Source organism: Xyrauchen texanus, chromosome 19 (genome assembly GCF_025860055.1).
Source record: "Xyrauchen texanus isolate HMW12.3.18 chromosome 19, RBS_HiC_50CHRs, whole genome shotgun sequence".
In the NCBI taxonomy this organism is placed as follows: Eukaryota; Metazoa; Chordata; class Actinopteri; order Cypriniformes; family Catostomidae; genus Xyrauchen; species Xyrauchen texanus.
Genome location: NC_068294.1, coordinates 39,011,306 through 39,029,636, shown reverse-complemented (window position 1 = coordinate 39,029,636; position 18,331 = coordinate 39,011,306). Strand labels below are relative to the sequence as shown.

The 18,331-nt window shown below is 38.9% G+C and overlaps 1 protein-coding gene across 1 annotated transcript in view; it reads left to right on the top strand.

Annotated features, from left to right (window-relative positions):
- LOC127659400 (alpha-1,3-mannosyl-glycoprotein 4-beta-N-acetylglucosaminyltransferase B) overlaps positions 1 to 18,331 on the top strand; it is a 130,020-nt gene that overhangs the window by 58,373 nt on the left and 53,316 nt on the right. The window contains exon 2 of the mRNA XM_052149201.1: positions 16,997 to 17,176. Coding sequence (XP_052005161.1) covers positions 16,997 to 17,176 — 180 coding nt within the window. The remainder of the gene's footprint in view (positions 1 to 16,996; positions 17,177 to 18,331) is intronic.

The following is an 18,331-nucleotide window of genomic DNA, read 5'->3' as shown; positions in this document are numbered from 1 at the left end:
CCTGGGAGGCTCGGGAGACTTGAGAGGCGGAGCCCTGGGAGGCTCGGGAGGCGGAGCCCTGGGAGGCTCGGGAGGCGGAGCCCTGGGAGGCTCGGGAGGCGGAGCCCTGGGAGGCTCGGGAGGCTCGGAAGGCGGAGCTCTGGGAAGCTCGGAAGGCGGAGCTCTGGGAAGCTCGGAAGGCGGAGCTCTGGGAAGCTCGGAAGGCGGAGCTCTGGGAAGCTCGGAAGGCGGAGCTCTGGGAAGCTCGGAAGGCTCGAGGGGCGCAGGCTCTAGGACGGGCATGACCATTGGCGCTGGCTTTTGGTCAGTCCTGGCTATTGGTGTTGGCCCGGGAACGGTCGAGGTGACAGGCGCTGGCTCAGGGACGGTCGAGGCGACAGGCGCTGGCTCAGGGACGGTCGAGGCGACAGGCGCTGGCTCAGGGACGGTCGAGGCGACAGGCGCTGGCTCAGGGACGGTCGAGGCGACAGGCGCTGGCTCAGGGACGGTCGAGGCGACAGGCGCTGGCTCGCTGACTGTGGTATGCACTGGCTTGGGTTCGCTGACCGGGGCAGGTGAGGGCTCTGGCTCGCTGGCCGTGGGCTCTGGCTCGCTGGCCGCGGGCTCTGGCTCGCTGGCCGCGGGCTCTGGCTCGCTGGCCGCGGGCTCTGGCTCGCTGGCCGTGGCAGGCGGAGACTGGGGAGCAGAAGCCTTTCCTCTTCTCCTCCTCCGCCGGGCAGACGAAGTGGACCGTGCAGGCTCACTGACCAAGGCAGGCGTGAAGGTATGAACCACGGGCGAGTGGAGGGTTATTACTGTGGGAGGAGTGGCAGAGTTCTCCTCGATGGCGCCCACAGTTAACGGCGAACCGCAGGCCAGCAGAGTCTCCTCCACGAACGCGTGGAGCGTCCAGCCGCTCGATGCCTGTGGCAACCGCTCCTTAAGTGCGGGGTGCAGATTGCGCCTGAAGAAGACCACCAGAGAGGAGTCCGGGAAATCCGAGATACCCGCCAGCTTAAGGAAGTCGCGGATGTGGTCCTCTATAGGGCGGTCCTCTTGCTTCAAGCAGAGCAGGTGGAAGTTTGCTCGTTGAACCGCTGGATCCATAGTGTGGTCGTTCGTTCTGTTATGAGCGAGCAGCGAAGGCATACGAGGAGATGTGGATCCAGTTGCAGTTCAACTTTATTTCATAAACAAACAGGCAAAACACAAAGGAAAACCCTCAATGGGGAAATAAACATAAAACTAGAAAACACGGGCAGGGAACACACACCAGGCTAACAACATTCAACGAACGACAAGGAGTGAACAAAAAGCAGGGCTTAAATACACAGTGAGTGATGACTGAATGAGACACAGGTGAAAACAATGAACAAAATGGCAGTGATGATGGCAGGTGGATTCTGGGAAGTGTAGTTCTAAACAATGACAAGTGAACACGAAGGCTAACCAAAAGACAAAAGTGAAAACTAAGGAATGCAAAGGTGGCAGACAAAGGGCAACAGTGAAACAAGACAAGGAATTCCTAACAGTTTTAAATGCCATAAATGTGCAATTTATCAAATAATATACATGTTGTCCAGTGTTTTGATAATTTTCATGTTAACTTTTCCATTTTTGTTGATTGATAAATTGTTTTGTGCTTCATAACTGGATTACTTTTTAACAAATTTAGCTAAAAAAAGTCTATATTAGGGCATGTAATTCAGGCATAGATTTAAAGTGATGCATAGATTTTGTTTTGGTGGTTTTGACGAGGGTTTAGGGAACTCGTCCCCGCTATTGGGGCAAGTTGTCACAAAAGGTCAAGGTGTGTTCAGTTAACTGTATTTTTTTTCCTGGGAAAAACTGAAAAAATTAAATAGCTTTTTTGTTGCCAAGACTTCAAGGTATGTGGCTAAACAGAAATTTACTTTCTAAAATAAACCTACTCTAAGAAATATTCACTGGAGTAAAGAGATTTACAAAGTGTAGTAGAAATAGTATGAATAGTTTGGTGTTTTATTCCGAGCATGGCTGTCTTTTAACAGAGCTGCGTTGTCCAAATGGTATTTTAAGGTTGTGCCACAGAAAAACACATCTCCAGCACAAATCACAAGAATAGATTAATGAGAAGGTGTTAGTATGCATGAGTCCGCTTTGCTTCATTAGGTTTTATTAAACAGCACACTGATGTGTATGAATGCAATGTACGGCGGGCGGCACGAATCCATAAGCACATTTCTCACGGGGGCCGTCACCTTGGCCCAATGCCACACAGGTATTCACAAAATGAAGCATTGGTGTACTGTGTGTTTGGTTATTTATTCAGATATTTGTTCTGTTGATGTGAAATGACTGACTGGTGCAGTGCATGTATTGCAATATGAATACAAAGCAGTTAAATGGCTTTATCATCTACTTCACTTAACAATAAAAATGATCTCATGAGGAAACGGATTGCCATCTTAGTCCAGAGAGTCCATTAATACTGAATTTGAAGTGGTGTTTGCTAAGTCAAGCATCACTATTACTATTGCATAAACTTAGGGTTTGTTCAAATCCCTAACCGTACGTACTACACTGTTGGCGCAACAGACATGAATGATACATACGATCTGCAGCTTTTACTATCTTGGCTTTCAGACATATTTTCACCTGATGGATGATAACATGGCCAAAAAAAGAAAAAAAGAAAGAAGAGGACATCAGAATATCACAGACTTGGCTCTTTCAGAACTCTTTTTTTTGTCTTAGAAAATTCAGGAAATTGCTCCCACAACAGACCCTCGCATTTTACGCCGTTCTGCCTCTCCCAGTGCCGTCCAACTTGATTTAGAGCAGTTTGATTGTATTTTCTTAATGTAAAAGACCTGTACTCTGTAGAATTGGGACTGCAGCTAAACACATTTAGAGTTTCTGTTCAGCGAGGATTGGTGATGATCTGGGGGTGCTTCCGCAAGGCTGGAATCAGGCAGATTCGTCTTTGTGAAGGATGCATGAATCAAGCCATGCACAAGGATATCCTGGAAGAAATCTTGCTTGCTTCTACTCTGACAATGTTCCCCAATTCTGAGGATCAATAGCATTCTGTGATGGTGATATTCTTCTCACCAGAATTGTACAGGGCGGTTATCTGAGTTACGGTAGACTTTGTCAGTTCAAACCAGTCTGGCCATTCTCTGTTGACCTCTCTCATCAACAAGACATTTCTGTCCACAGAACTGCCACTCACTGGACATTTTTCATTTTTGGCACCATTCTGTGTAAACTCTAGAGAGTGTTGTGTGTGAAAATCCCAGAAGATCAACAGTTACAGAAATACTCAAACCAGCCCGTCTGACACCAACAATCATACCATGGTCCAAATCACTGAGATCAATATTTTTCCCTATTCTGATGGTTGACGTGAACATTAACTGAAGCTCCTGACCCATATCTGCATGATTTTATGCAATGCATTGCTGCCACACAATTGGCTGATTAGATAATCGCATGGATGCTTTTTGGTGTCAGACGAGCTGGTTTGAGCATTTCTGTAACTGCTGATGGATGTTGTGGCTGATCGGTGTGTGTGTGTGTGTGTGTGTGTGTGTGTGTGTGTATGCACACAAACATACATATATTAGAGATGGGAATCGTAAGGAATTTAATGATTCAGATTCTGATTCCTTAGCGGTTCAATTAACAATTCTTACGTTTGAGGAAGACATTTTTTTTAAATTTGAAATTACATTTTTCTGAGAGTCATTTGTTTGGGAATCAAATTACACTTGTCATGCAGTGTTTTGCACTATAGATTCAGAAGTAGTGCGGTGCTGCTGCTGAATATCGCTGCAGAAAACTCTGTAAGATTATTTTAGAATTAAGCAGGAAATGCTTAAACATTAACAAAACTGAAGACTTGAAATATAGATCTTAACAGTTCTTCCCACTTTAATTTTATGGAAAAGAGCAGGTCAGTGATTCTACAAAATATCTTGTTATCTTGTATCTATTTTGTTCTCCTAGAAAGTAGGTAGGCTACTACAGGTTTGAAACCACACAATGGTGAGTAAACGATGATATAATTAAAAATGTTGTGTGTACTATTCCTTGAAAAATGTGAAACTCTTTCCACAAACTCTCCTTTCTTCTCTGTTGATGTTTTCAGTGGAAAAGTCACATCTGGACAGTGTGAAATTGGATAAGGTATAAACACACACATACAGGACTTCACAAAGTCCTTTTCATAGCAATGACCTCATATTTAGACCTTCGAAGGGCAGATCTCCAAACATATTCCCCTTATGTAAGACAGCGGGGTGGAATAAGGAAGAAATCTTACCTTAGAAGCAGCCAATGGTCAAGCCCCATTTTCAGGTCCCCATCTGGAAAACAACAACCCCTCTTTATTCCTGAGCTGGTTTTTCTGTGTGAGGAAAATGTGTTCTTCATATTAGTGGGATGTGGAGAAATACTTGAGCTCTCATTTTCTCTCACACTGCTTCTCTTTCTCAACTCCCTCACTGTTATTTAATAATAGCCTCTCTCTCCCTTAGAAAATAAGTGTGCTGGGTAATTTGGCTGATCTGAAGTCGGTTTTTCCATGCAGTATGTGGCAGCCGGAGGCCATTGGCATGATGAAATTGAATGTTTGACTGATCGGCACTCAACAGTTTCCAGATCGCACTGCCAACTTCAATTTACCTCCCATGAGGATCTTGCTGTCTAAGAGCTATAGAATATAGTGTTTTTCTGTGTATGGCCATTTAAGTGTCTGTTTACAATCTTTTTGGTTCTCAGCACACTTAAAACTCCTGTTCTGGTTAAACTTAAACTGATGGCAACTGGAAAGGTAACATATTCAAAGGAAGCTTTACAGAAAGGAGCTTTACAGAACAATGCATCTAATGGCTCTGAGCGTTTGAGTCTTGTGGTTACAAATCTTGTGTGTTGGTTGGTGGGTGGGTTAGCTTAGCTACTGTATGCTTCACAGTACAGACGTTGGCTTAATATGACAAAACCTCCCTTTGGGAATGTCCTTATTTGAAACAAAATAAATAAGTCATGACCAAATGTAATTATCATTTATTCAGTTACAGTGTTAAAAGCTTTCTTTTAAGGTACAGTATAGGTCATGGTTGGTCTGTTGTAATTATAGAATAATTTAGTATCAATCAAGATAGAGCCACATTGAGAGCCCCATATCTCTGGCATTTAACCATATCTGGTCTTCATAATTAAGATACAAAAAGGAAAGTTTGTTCTGAACCTGAATCTAAAAGGATATATTGAGATCTTTTTTTACTTTTAGAGTTATAGACACTCCCAACTTTGGAAAAATTGATTTCCCCATTTTATTTTTTTGACACACTATTGCCATTTAATTCAACAACGGGTGCTGCAAATGTCTATTTCATATGGGTTTGATGTTTGTCTTTTGAAAGTTATCGTGTTCTGTGCTTTGCCTGTTGCCAAAGTAACAACAGTTCTCAGAGGATGAAAGTTCACATAGTATTGCTACTGACCCTTCGTTGACATGACCCCACACACACACACACACACACACACACACACACACACAGACAGTCATATGAGGGTATGACCCAGAACATTTCCTTGTTAGTCCAACAGTCAGTGAGTCTTCATTAGATTTGCTGTGATTAACACATTACAGCAACATTAACTCATTAGTACATTAGTCAATCTATAGTCATATCCTTATTTTACAGCAGTCACATCCATTAGCAGGGCTATTATCCAGTTGGCAGTGTTATCTGCCAGTTGTGTTGCACGGGCAAGTGTGTTATGATATACAAAGACAATTGCTGATCCTTGATTTAATTGCATGCACATTTGTAATTGCATTTGCATGTAAATTCTAAACGTTTATTTACATGCCGTTCAGGTTTGATCAGAATATGAGACAAGAATCCTTTTCATCTGAACAAAAAGAAATTGATCGACCAGCTACAGTAGCCCCAAAATGTAATTGGATGCTTGAGTAACACTTAAAAATGTCTGAATGTCATTGCATTGATTCGGGGAATGGGGGAGTGTTTGAGAAACCTGTTTGAAAACATTACATTTGCAATTTCCAACTACGTTTTTGGACAGTGTAGATCATCTAGACCAGTTCGGACCAGCTAGATACCATGTAAAACCAGCTACCATTGAAAGCTGGAAAGGCTTTAGCTGGATATTCCAGCAGTGATCTTAAGCACAGACTTGTCTCTTTCATCCTGTGATATGACAACTTGCAGAAAAGAAACTTTACTCATTGCCTTTTTTTTGTGCTTTCTACTCGGTCTCTCGGTTTCTGACCTCTTTCAAAAACACACACACACACACACACACACACACACACACACACACACACACACACACACACACCAACCACCTCCCTCCTCATTGCTTGAGTCTGCACACCAGCTACATTCATGATAAAACAAAGCCATGCTGTCAGAATGGCTTTTTTTGTACATCACTTGATTTTGTTTTCAGTTTTATGTGTTAGTCACTTACACACACATACTTTGTTGTATCATTTGAGTCAGCAGTTGAGTCAGTAGCAGTTTGCTCTTGTTGTGTGTTCAAAGCTGTGAGCCTCTTGCCATCTGAGCGTATAGTACTGACGTAACCCATTATCAAAGAGCTGTAATGTGTGTGTGATCTCTCACTCTTTACTAATCTAATTTCTCTCTCTCGCTAGTGTCTTAGTGGAGTGTATCGCTCAGCGAGTGCCTTCAAATGTGTTAAGGAGATAACATGACAGTCTTAGTGGCATTACGTAGCATTATACTGGGCAAGCTCTGATCTTTTGAATTCATGTTCATTCAACACATCTGCATCAACGTTTTATTATGAATATGATATGCCGATATTATAAATCTTTAGAGTGTTAATATCAGATAGATTTATAATATTGGCTCACTGTAGCTGCAATCTTGAATTTGATATGCTTCAAGTGAAATACATTTTGGCCGATATGTATATACATTTACATTTATGCATTTGGCAGATGCTTTTATCCAAAGCGACTTACAGTGCACTTAATACAGGGACAATCCCCGGAGCAACCTGGAGTTAAGTGTCTTGCTCAAGGGCCCAACAGTGGCATCTTGGTGGTGCTGGGGCTTGAACCCCCAACCTTCTGGTCAGTAACCCTGAGCCTCAACCACTGAGCCACCACTGCCTCAATATATATATATATATATAAAAAACTATAATTATATTTCTATCGGGAAGACACGCAGGCTTGAGTGAAGTTTAAGATGCCATTTATTTGATAAATGTAAAACAGAAAGTAATGTCTCTCTCTTTAGCGTAGGCCCCGTCCGGCGTTCCGAGGGAGTTGTTCCCGGAACCGTCATGTCCTGCCGGAGATAGGAGGCAGGGGCGAGGAGCCTACCCCCGTGCGGGACAGGGCTCAACTGGTGGTGGTGGGGTGGTGGAGGTTGCCGTGTTAGCACACTGAAACAGCAATGTGATAGATTGAGAGCAGACTTATAAAGCAATGGCTTACATGCGATTGGCTAGGAATTACCTAGCTAATGATGTGATGATGTACAGCTGCTAGTTTTCCCGCTAGAACTACGCTGCGCTTCCATTTATGGCTGATTTTTTATGTCATGCTTAAATTATTATAATACTATAATCCTATAATGTGTTAATATTGGCTAGGTTTACTGTTTAATATCGGCTCACTGAAGCTCCAGTCTAGAATTAGATGTGCTTTAAGTGAATTAAGTTTTGGACGATACTTAAAATCTATAATAAATTTTTTTATGGCTGATTTTTGATGTTTTGGCTCATATAATAATTCTATAATGTGTTAATATCTGCTAGATTTACCGTACAATATTAGTTCTCAAATGCCTCATTTTAGAATTTGACATGCTTCAAGTGAATTCAGTTTTCACCTATACCTCAAAACAATAATTATTTTTTGTTATGGCTGATTATTGATGTTTTGTCTAATATTATAATTCTAAAATGTTAACATGGGCTGGATTTACTGCATAATATCAGCTCACTAAATCTCCAGTCTAGAGTTTGACTTGCTTTCATTTAAATACATTTTGGCACATACTGAAAAACTATATGTATTTCTGTTATGACCAATAAAATTCAACATGCATTCGAGTAATATCAGGCACCACATCATTTTAGTGGAAAACATTTTAGCCTAGCACTTTTGAAAAGAAAGTACTGTTTAAACTGGAGAACGTTTACTCTCACATTATCTACTACTAATACCTAAACAAACTGCTACTAATATTAGCAATATTATATCTTCAATCCCTTCTTTTTATCATCTCTATAAGGGCAGTTCTTGGGTCAGTCTGATGCTGTTGAATTAGTGTAATACATTAGATTGTGGTAAAGTGGGCTGAACTCAGATCAGTTCTCTTGGGCAATCTCTCTAATGGTAACGGTAATGACTCGTCATTTGTGTGGTGAACAGCGTCATTGTTCAAGAGCTTCCCGGCAGTGCACCTGTAGTGCACACACACTCAAGACATGGTGGTCAATTTTCATCCTGTGGTGAAGTGTTGTATGCAGACACTGCTGTAATGGAGTCTTTGTGTTTGTGTGTGTGTGTGTGTGTGTGTGTGTGGGCACAAGAATGTCTGGTATAGCACTGAAATCTGTTATTTATCACTCAGTAGTATGTGTGTGTATGAATATGTGGGTGTGTGAAATAGAAATTGATATAAACCCATGAAGTGCATCTAAAAACTGAATATATGAAGGGATGCTGAACTGCACAATATACACGTATACTCATATAATAAAAGCACGTACAGTGATTTTAGCACCGTTAAAGGAATATTCTAAGTTCAGCTCAATAGACAGCATTTGTGGCCTAATGTTTATTACCACAATAATGAATTTTGGCATCCATTTCTTGAAAAAGCAAAGATCTAGTTTACAGGGAGGCACTTACAATGGGAGTGAATGGGACCAATCTGTAAACATTAAAATACTCATTGTTTTAGAAGTATACAAACATGGCTTATGGCTTATCAAAATTTAGAAATGGTACTTTTATAAGCATTCATATTTATTGAGTCTCATAAGAGAAGTGCTGTTTTAAGGGCATGCCTGTAGCTTTGCTTCACAACACCTCCTGAGTTTACAGCCTCGTAATCACCCTCATGAGATGAAACAGTGAACAGCCTATAAAAGAGAGAGAGTGTGTGTTTGTGTATATGGGTAGAGCAGTTAAGACTGGATTTGAGAGTGATTTGATAGCGGCTCATTTAGTTGTTTACTAAACTGGATTAGAACTGATGGCTTTTATACCTCTTCGCTGTCTGTGTGTGTGTGTGTGTGTGTGTGTGTGTGTGTGTGTGTGTGTGTGTGCACGTGCAGGTTTAACATACATTGTAAGGACCAAAATATCCCCACAAGTATAGTAAAACCTGAGATCACCTACATTGTGGGCACCAGCCAATGGTCCCCACGAGGGAAAATGGCTTAGTAAACATACTAAATAATGTTTTTTTTAAATGTAAAAATGCTAAAAGGTTTCTGTGAGGGTTAGGTTTAGGGGTAGGGTAAGGGGATATAAATTATCGTTAGATCCATATAAAATCCATAGAAGTTTATGGAAAGTCCCCAATGTGATATAATTATTTATTGTGTGTGTGCGTGCGTGTGTGCGCGCGTGATCACGAGCTGAAGTAGTGTGTAATGAAGGTTAAGGGACTGTGTTTGTGGTGTATTAGGATGGTTATTTTCATTTGCAGGATGATAATATGGAGATGATTGTTTTGATACATTTAGTTTGTGTCGTTATATGTGTTCGATCTCTGTTTGAACACTTATTGTGTTGAATACTGAACACTGCTCTGCAAAGTTAACAATAAGTATTTGTAGGTGCTATAAAAACATTCCTCTGTTTGTTTGAGCAGAACGACACAGCAACACTGGCGTGACCAATGGCGTTATTTTGGGGCAGGACTTTCTGTTTGAACAACCAGTGGGTGAAGCGACATTTTCATGTCCGATTTGAGCTTCCGCTGCATTGAAATATTTCAAATTGTGCAAAAGGACCACGTGTGACCGTCCGACTGGAAGTGAAACATATAAAAAAAAGTTGCCTAAACTTTTTCTAAATGCCTGCTACTTCTGTATAGTGGACAATTATAAAAGTCAGAAATAATCATTTATGCTGCAATTCATTTTTGTAATGTAAGGTAATGTGTAATTCAATGTTTACATCTATTTCTGCACATGCAAAACATACATGGTAAAATAACATCTATGAATTTCCACTTCTTATTTGCTGAATTACGGTTGTTGTTAATTATCATAATAACCATAAGAACATTATTAATAATAAATAATAATAATAATAATAAAAACTGAGTGATAATTAATCACGAATTTCACTGAATTCCATTTAATTCATCCATTTGCTCACCAAAATCACAATCGCCATTATGGTTTGGCAGCAAATCTTTGGTCTCCTTTGATGATTAAAATTAATTGCGAGCAAAATGTCAGTACATTTCGACTGCCACTTGGGGAGAAAAATTATGTGAATTTCGGGGACAGTTTACGATTCAGATTTATTTTATTTGTTTGGTTTTATTTCATTGTCATTTTCTTTCTATGTTCTGTGATTTATATGAGGAGATTTACTACAGAAACCCAGACATAACACAAGTACACACACATGCGTACACCCCCACACAGCAGTTGCTTTCTCTTTGTGTCTGCTCATCTAGCATACTCATTATGTAAATGTGCAGCAGGTATTGTGCATGCGCTCGTTTACTGACTCAATCTGTCTTCCTTCAGCATTTAAACCTTACTGACCTTATAGACTGAGACAGCAGCAGCACTAGCATGACAAATCATGTTTCATTCTGCTTTTGCATACATATCTGATTCATAAGATTCTGATAAGTCAGAGGCAGAGCTCCTCTCTCTCTCTCTCTCTCTCTCATTTCCTAAAGCACATAGTGTGGATACATTTCACTAGAGTTGACAGCTTTCATGCAGTGCGCGTATATCTCCAGTGTGGCTTATCCAGATAGTCTTGTCAGTGTGTCTGAAATGACAGGAAACAATGAAGGCAGGGGAGGAAGTGTCTTTTCATCCTCATACATTTAGTCCACACTCATCCAGTCTGAACATTTTACATATACACTTGAAAATGTCCTTGGAGAATTCAGTATTTCCTCTGTACAAATCGGTATACTCTGTCCAATTGAATCTCACGAAACCTGACATATTCTACCATAAATAAAAAGCAAGAATTGAAGCCCGTTTAAAAGACCAATAATATTTGTGGCTTTGTGACAATATTTTCATAGCAATTAAGCAATATGGGAAGATATGTGTATGTAATGTATGTATGCATTTATGTATATAAATATATATAATAATAAAACAAATCTAAGAATTTTCTTGTACATTAAATATACGTAAAAAAAAAAAAAAAAAAGATACATTTTATAATATATATATATATATATATATATATATATATATATATATATACAGTATATATATATATATATATATATATATATATATATATATATATATATATATATATATATATATATATTTAATTGCCATGAAAATTATGTGGTGTGATGGAATGGTATAGGCTATATATAATTTTTATTTTGGAAATAATAATGGTATTAATCGTAAAATATTAAATTATACATTTAGTTAATTTACTCATATTAAAAGCAGATAAAGGGGAAAATAAAACAGCATTGTATTACATTAATTGATGTGTATTTTATAAAAAAATATATTATTACAATTATTACAGTAAAATTACCATAATATAGTAAATTAATACAAATCTGCATAAGATTTTTGTCAAATATATAATTTTTTCCCCCTTAAATGCCATGAAAATGTCAAAATGCCAAATATAAAAGATGTCATGAAATGCTCTTTTTTATAGTTTTATTATCTTCCCTGTGGTCCACTGATAATGTCAGTAATATTTTTTTTGCAATAAAACAGTCATAATTTAGTACTATATGATCATTTTCCACCCTGTCTCTGGCCCTCTATCTGAAAGCTTGGTTTTGGCATAAGCGCCTCCTTGTGAATATATTAAACTGTTCATCTCAAGCACAAGTGTTAACACTCACACCCTGTCTACACTGGACGCAAAAGTCGCATCAACAGCAATGGACTCTTTTCAAATGTCTGAGTGCGCAAAGTGGAAGTCGTCATAGTTGGATATGGGGCTAGGCGATAAAACGATCTCGATATTTATCTCGATAAAAAAAACTCCACGATATCGATGGTAAGCTTTTGAGTAATTTTCTATATTTAGCCTGTGTTCTACTACATCTAGACGGTCATGTTGCTAAATACGGAAGCAGTTCGGCTTTCTTATCGTACGTTTCCACTGGTGTGTGGTGAGTGAAGGTGAGCGAGTGCTTTCAATTTCTTCCTACGGAGCCACACAATTGACAGCAGTACGGGGCAAGCTGTTCCCTAGCATTGGGAGTGGCTTTGAGCGGATTGCTTCCACGTCAGTGGAGACGCAGCCTCAGACTGTGTGAAGTTGCTAATGTACCAGCTACCCCACTCACCGTGTTCCGGGTCAGGACCCCGGATTGATTCCATCCAGACTGCAAGACATCATGACAACGGTTGCACCCTCTCATCGCCTCTCGTGAGCAGCGTGACAAAATAACAGTGCTGGTTACATCATTTCTGATCTCTCTGCACTATATTAATCTATATAAGGATGAAAGACAATAAAATTACTTGTTTGTAGTCTAGTCTTTCGGCTTTAATGAAAATATAAAAATGGTCCATTCAGACTTTTACATGGGTATCTGAATGTAACTATATATGAAAATAATTTGAATGTAAAAAAAAATCATTACGATTCAAAATGAAATGGTCATCTTTTAACATTCATATCCAACTGCACTCGATTGATAAACTATTTGGTCTATTTTGTAGAAGACCTTTTCTTCTGCCAACTTGGAAAGTATAACAAATTTGCAATGTGCACATTGTCGGAAATGCATCTAAATGGTCAAAGATGTCTATCCAGTGTGTGTTTTCATATACCAACATTTAAAAATAGCCCAGATGGGTAAAAGAGTGTCCATAGAGTGTCCAAAAGTGCTCAAAACGGCAGGAGGCAGCCGCTGAATGACAGAGAATGTAAGCAGTCAGAGACGTCTGTCTGTGCATGTTTAAATACAAAAATAATTGACATTTCTGGATACATTACAGTAATGAGTATTTGAAGGGAAATGTGCTTAATTGTCATGAAAATAATTGAACTAAAATAGACTTTGGGGTAAAATGTGACCATGTTTTCATGACAGACCCCAATCCGCTTTGTACAACTGAGTGTATAATGATTTGTCAGATTGAAAGTCTATATTAACAGAACTCTGCAACATACATTTCTTCTGTCGAGTACTTTGACAAGATTACAACAGTTTGTGCATAACCCTTTCCTTTCTTCTGAATGAACCTGAACTGAAATGTTGTTGTATTATTTGTGGTGAATGTACTCTCCGAGGCCCTTAAACTAATCCTGTGCCCAGTGAAAATGTCACCCGGTCCGTTTCAAAGAAGAGCACTTTTTTTTTTCTCAGCCGGATCTGAGGTGACCCGTTCAGTATGGCCTTTTCAGTTGTTGTGTGAATGGCCTCTCCACTGACACTCAGAACAGCACAGAAAAGGACAAGGAATGATCCAGCAAGCCAAAGACATTGTGTTTTCAGCATTTACCCCCTTATTGTCTTTACGGCTCTGTTAAAGATGCTGGTCATCCAATTGAAGATTCAGAATTTCCATATTTACTGTATAAATATAGATCATTGGTACAACTAATGCCAGTACAAGAGGATTTGATTTAATACCTCATTAGGCCACTTGACTGATGGAATCATCCTTTTCAGACTCTGTATGGATTTTGTCAGTTTCATAAAGCCAGGCAGTGATCCAAACTACTTTTCAGAATGAAAGAGAAAGAGTCCAAATTTAAAACTTAAGATATAAGACAGAATAAGATGGAAATTTAGAGAGTTGGGGGGATTTGTGACAACTGCAGAGATGGATCTCAACATGACACTGTGTGGACTACATTTAGACATGGGCACACACACCCACTTGCACATATTGTTTTTAGAAAATTACAAAATGCAGTTTTCACTTTTGCGTTGTCTTTTAAATTTGCTACAAATAATTTTAGAAATGTTCACGCCAACACAATTAAAAGAGCTCAAGATATTAAGATAATTATAATCATCTAAATGAGATAATTAAGCACATGGGAGATTAATCTCTGAGACAGCCCAATTAATGCCGTTTTAATTATAAGGCATTTCTGTGCAGTGAAATTATCACAGTTTTTCTCTTTTCTGTACGTCAGCTTTATGAGCATTCTGGCATCATTTCTAAGGGAATTCTGTTTTGTAGTAATGAATGTCAGAGTTTTTTGACCCGCTAAAGATGAGCTGGGGAAAGAGAGAGTTGAGATGTGTGAAGTAAATCATTAAGACACTTTGTGGGCTTTAATAAATAACAGGCAACATTTTCTTGTCAGTGTTGAGATGTGCATTTTGCGTGCATGCCTAGAGAATCCATTTTCCTCCTCTATTATTTTCATATCTCTTGCAATAGGATTGTTTTGACAGAGACAGAGAGAGAGAGAGAGAGAGAGAGAGAGAGAGAGAGAGAGAGAGAGAGAGAATTTTAGAGGCTCAGCCTGATAGTCTCACCACATTTTTGACTATCTTCATAAAGTCTGGTTCACTTTGCAGCTTATAGAGTGCAAGAGTCTGGTTCGCAGTCCGCAAAATGATATTGTGACAAGGCGGAGGGCCGGGTCGTGATGCTACACACCCGGTCCCTTATCAGGCTAATCAAGCCTCTGAGAGGGACAAAGGCCGACTGCGGAGGATTGTGGGGGAGAGAGAGAGATAGTTTACGGACATGTCCGTCATGTGTGTTTGTGTCTTTTAAGTTTATCATTAAAACTATTATTTATATTGTCAAGCCGGTTCGCGCCTCCTCCTTTCCATTGACTCCTTTACAACTTGTTTTATAATCGAATCGTTACCCTTTGAATCGTAATCAAATTGTGAGGCCAGTGAAGATTCACAACTATAGTCTGTACCTAGTCTGTACCTTTACCTAACTTTAGTGGATGTAGCTTGAAAGCTGTAGGAGTGATGTACATTTAAAGAAATATTCCATGTTCGATACAAGCTAAGCTCAGTCGACAGCATCTGTGGCATACTATTGATAACCATCAAAATATTTTGACTTTTTCCTCCTTTTCTTTAAAAAAAGCTCAAATCTGGGTTACAGTGAGGCACTTACAATGGAAGTCAATGGGGCCAATTGGTAAACGTTAAAATACTATTTCAAAAGTACAGCCACAAGACAACAATATGCATGTTAACATGATAATGAACTGTTTCTTTGTCAAGTTATAGTCAATTTTACAATCTTCATTGCCATGACAATGTAATGTCAACCACCCTAAACCCCTAAAATGTCTGTAAAAATGACGATTTAAACAACTTAAATAAGCATCAAATATCTGCCTTAAAACCCTCCAAAAATTGGTCCCATTCACTTCCATTGCAAGTGCCTCACTGTAACCTCTATTGTTGCTCTTTTTAAAGACAAAGACTAAAAATATTATTTCTGTGGTTATGAACATACCATAACAGAAATACTGTTAACTGAGATTAATTTGTATTGAACCTGGCATATTCACAATTTTGGTCTTTGTTTATGGGTTTTGAGAAACCCTAATAAAACCAAAGTGTAGAACAGTATGTTGGCTTTTTCAAGCCAAAATAATAATAATATTATTATATATAATGTGCTCCATCCTTTATGTGAGTGTGTTCCACTTCCATCAGCACTCAATGTTATGTGAGTGTAGGGATCACTGTGAAGATGTCGTCAGTACATCATTAGATTATCTGCCTCTACATGGTATTATGTGTACCTCTCCAACCCTATCTGAAGTGTGGATTGGATTGCTCTTGTGTGGAGCGGTGTAATTTCAGATTACACAAGGGCTTTGGACTCTGATGGCATTACAGTGTGTGTGTGTGGTGTGTGAGAGTGGGCATCTCTCCCGGCAAAGCATGCCTGCTCAGGATTATCCTGCAAAGCATAATTCCTCACCATTCTTTTGCTCTTTACTAGAGAGTGCTGAGACCAAAGAAGAAAGAAATAGAGAGAAATATCACAACTGAGAGATTGAGACCTCTTATACACCAACAGTAATGTCTACACTTAAAGGGATAGTTCCCTCCAAAATGCAAAGTCTGTCATCACTTACTCTCTTTGGTCGAACACAAAAGGAGATACATTTTTACATCATTTAAAAAATATTTGTCAAAAGTAAGTACTTATTTTGTAATGGGTAAAATGGTATATACTTTATGTAATATGGAAATACTTTGTAGACGTTAGAGATTTTGCACTGTGGTTTAGGCAAAAACCACACATAGACACAACAGGGTTGGTTTCCTAATGTTTTGACCTTTGGGGTCAGGAACATTGATCGGCCTGTTAAGAAAGGTTATGACATGGAGAAAATGGGCAGCTGCTGCACTAAAACACTTGTTTAAATGTGATGAATGAGGAATGGCTGGTTACACGACACCAGTTCTATTCTGTCCTTGTCTTTAAATGTAAAGGAGTGCAGTTTCAGCCCTTTAAAGGGCACAGATAAAGAGAGGGAGAGAAAGACTGAAAATATTCCCCATTTATTCCACTCGTTATCCTTTTTTAGAACTGAAAAACAAGCCCTTTGAACAGCATTTTCATAATCTTTGTTTCATGAATGACTTTTATTTATTGATGCATAACATGAAGGTTCTTTGTCTGGATAATTGAATGCTATTATAATAAATTATAAAGCAAGAAGTTGTTAAAGTGCGTTCGTTAATTAATTGAAATAAAAAGCAGAAATATATCTTTCCAATTATGAGACGCAAAATTAAACTCCAGACAAAACAAATTAGTTTGTTTCTCACTTTTTTGCTGTCTTTCTCTTGTGCTTTTGTAGGCAATGTGGTAGACATTTACCAGCGAGAATTTCTGGCTCTGAGAGATCGTCTTCACTCCGCCGAGCAAGAGAACCTCAAACGCTCCAAAGAGCTCAACCTGGTGCTTGACGAGATCAAGCATGCCATCGCTGAGAAACAGGCCTTACGGGACATCAACCGCACCTGGAGCAGTCTGTCGGGTGAGCCACGCACGTAGAACATCTAGACTAAACAACGCAAGACCCTTATACTAATCAGGGTTTAGTAGTGTTAAGTTTAGGGCTTGGGTTTAAGTGTTTCTGAAAAGTAAACTTTTAACCAGGGACTGTTCTAAGGTCAGTGGATATTCAGGGCTTAGCCCAGGCCTCAGTGGATACATATAGGGTCATCCTTAGATGAAATATTGGAATATAATACACTTTATAATAAAAGTTTAAATGTCGCATCAGTGAGCTGTCATTTATACAGTAAATCTTTAACCCTTTAATGCATACCTCGGGACCTCATTCCACCCCCTGTACCACATAAACTTTTTGGGGTTATGCCCACACGTCTTTAGGATTCATCAACCTTACTCTTCTGAATAGTGTAACAAAAAGAAAATGGCAAAATTGCAACAAAAAAGGTTAATTAATGGTTAATTAATGGTTAATTAATTGTTAATTACCAAAAGTGCATAGGGTCATTAAAGGAATGCTCAGTGTTCAATACAAGTTAATCTCACTCGACAGCAGCATTTGTGACAATGTTTATTACCACAAAATTGTAGTTTGACTCGTTCCTCCTTCTCTTTAAAAAAAGCAAAAGTCAAGGTTACAGTGAGGCACTTACAATGGAAGTGAATGTGGGCCAATATTTTTGGGGGTTTAAACACATTTCATATAATGAAATGTGAAGCTTATAATTTTATTAAAGCACTTTCATTAATTCTTCTGTTAAAACATGTGTATTATTTGAGCTGTACAGTTGTATAAATTGTTATTTTTACAGTCCTTTTAGGGTGTGTTGACATTACATAGTCATGGTAACAAAGATGTAAAATTGGCTATAATTTAACTCAGAAAAGGTTTGTAAGTGATTTTATCACACTAAAATCATGTTTACACACATGTTGTTTATTGTGGCTATAATTTTGAAAAAGTGAGTATTTTAATGTAAAAAAATGTGGCCCCCATTCACTTCCATTGCAAGTGCCTCACTGGAACTTCGATTTTAAGAAAAGGAGGGACGACTTGAAATAAACATTATGCCACAAATGCTGTCGATAGAGCTTGACTTGTATTGAACCCGGAACACTCTTTTAAAGACCTGAGATATGAAAAAGTTTCAAGGTTTTTTTGCGCTTTCAAATCTAA